This window comes from Corylus avellana, chromosome ca3 (genome assembly GCF_901000735.1).
Source record: "Corylus avellana chromosome ca3, CavTom2PMs-1.0".
Classification (NCBI taxonomy): domain Eukaryota; kingdom Viridiplantae; phylum Streptophyta; class Magnoliopsida; order Fagales; family Betulaceae; genus Corylus; species Corylus avellana.
The window spans coordinates 30,156,488-30,158,437 of NC_081543.1; the positions used below are offsets into that span (position 1 = coordinate 30,156,488).

The 1,950-nt window shown below is 39.7% G+C and overlaps 1 protein-coding gene across 1 annotated transcript; it reads left to right on the forward strand.

Annotated features, from left to right (window-relative positions):
- Positions 1 to 226: 226 nt before the first annotated feature.
- Positions 227 to 1,518, forward strand: LOC132174397 (uncharacterized). The gene is made up of 2 exons (XM_059586058.1): positions 227 to 344; positions 800 to 1,518. The coding sequence occupies exons 1-2, from the start codon at positions 227 to 229 to the stop codon at positions 1,516 to 1,518; spliced, it is 837 nt and encodes a 278-aa protein (XP_059442041.1).
- Positions 1,519 to 1,950: the final 432 nt, after the last annotated feature.

Below are 1,950 nucleotides of genomic sequence, written 5' to 3' on the forward strand. Positions count from 1 at the left end.
GTCGAGTGCTCTCACAGCTTTTCTTGGAGAACAGCAAAGATCTTGAAGCCTGTATCCGATAACATCTTCTTGGTTCGGATCCTCGGAGACCCCAACGTCGGATTCGTTGTCCACAAATCTTTTCTCAGATTCCGCCCAGCGTTGGACACGCGCCGAATGGTATGTTATTGGAAAGAATTCAACTTCCATATGCAAATGCGCAAAGGAGAATATTCCTTCTCCGATGATGAAAGATATTGGCTTGGATGATGAAGATTCTCAGAGCTCTTCTGAATGTAGTAGTTCTATTGGGGAAGAAGAAGGCAATGAGAGTGATGATAGATCAAGTTACTCAACTACATTCGGTGAATTTCTGCTTACTGATCCATGGGTGTATATTATAGTAATTAGAGTATCCAGTTAAGGACTAGGATTGACCAGGACCAGGATTGGACTAGAAAATATCCAGTTAATGAGTAGGATCTCTCTAAAGAGATCCTAGGACCATAAATGGGACATTTGTCCCATTAATATAAATAATAATAAAATATTATTTATATTTTAAATTTCACTGTCTCCTTTTTCTTTTCTGTTTTTTCCTTTTTAATTTCAGGTACCAATAAAATAAAAATAAGAAGAAAAAACATCTCATTACCTCAAAAAAAAAAAAAAAAAAAACTCGTGTTTTGAATTACCCAACCGACCATTCAATTCCTAGGTGAACTAGGAAACCTAGAGAGAAAAGGAAACGAATCCATATATATATACACACACCCGACCGATCATTGTTCTCCAATATATTCTTTCTGGGTTTTTCTAGTCGGTGGTATTCCTGAGATTCCAGCCATGTTGAGTGTCACGATAGGGAGCGAAGTGGAGGCGCTGAGCAAGAAGTTTGTTGACGCAGGCGCGTGGGTTTGCGCAAAAGTCACAAAGATTAGTGCCTACACCTTCACCGTCAACTACAGCAGCCCCGACGGAAAAATTATAGAGGAGACGGTTCCAAGAATAGCGGTTAGGCCAGTTCCGCCGCCTTTGGAGGGCGTCGCTAACTTCACCGCCGGTGATATCGTCGAGTGCTGTCACAACTTCTTTTGGCAAACAGCAAAGATCTTCAGGGCTTTAACTGGGAGCAACTTCTTCCAAGTTCTGCTTTTCGGAGACTCCGGCGGATTCGTTGTCCACCGATCTTTTCTCAGGGTCCGACAGCGTTGGACTGGCGGCGGTTGGTGTGTCGTTGGAAAAAAATCGCCGACCCAATACATTGAAAAGAGGATGTGCGCGTTCGCAAAGAGGAAGCCGTGTGAGGATTATTCTCCGATCAAGAAAGGGATTGCCGGAGGTCGTCGAAAGCGCCGTCGTTTGGATGAAGAAGAAGATTGTGAGAGCGTTGGGTCTAATTCTGTCGGTGATGAGAGTAAAAGAGATGACGAAGCTGAATCAGTTTCCACAAAAAGGAGGATTACTCTCGATGACGACGATAAAGATTTTGCGACAATAATGGATGATAAAGCAGACTCAATATGTTCTTGTACATAGTTAACGAGGGTTTAATTATCTCTAGTATATATACACATTATTGTCATAATAGTGAAATATTATGGCCTCGTTTGAGTTTGAGATCTTTTTCTATTCTACTAAACTGAATTCAAAATTGCAAATATCGAAGAGAAAAAAGAGTTGAGAGAGTTAGAGATTATATAAAATTTTGAATAAAATTGAAAGAATTGTCTTCACATCAACAATTTTTGGTTGTTTTTATTTGCGATTTCGAAGGTCTTTGATTATGAAAGATTTGAGAAGAATGGTTTGGTAAAGTTTACCAAAACGGTGTGGATCAATAACAATATGTAATACATCTTAGAAAAGAAAATTTGGGAACCAACTTAATTATGAAAAGAAAATTTGGGATGTATAACACTTCTCCTAAATGATTGCCCCTCTCATGATTGGGCCTTTTAAACAACTCCA

Coding starts and splice junctions, on each gene's coding strand:
- LOC132174397 (XM_059586058.1), top strand. CDS start 227: ATGAAAGATATTGGCTTGGATGATGAAGATTCTCAGAGCTCTTCTGAA. Junction 345..799: donor AAGTTACTCAACTACATTCG/GTGAATTTCTGC, acceptor GGGTTTTTCTAG/TCGGTGGTATTCCTGAGATT.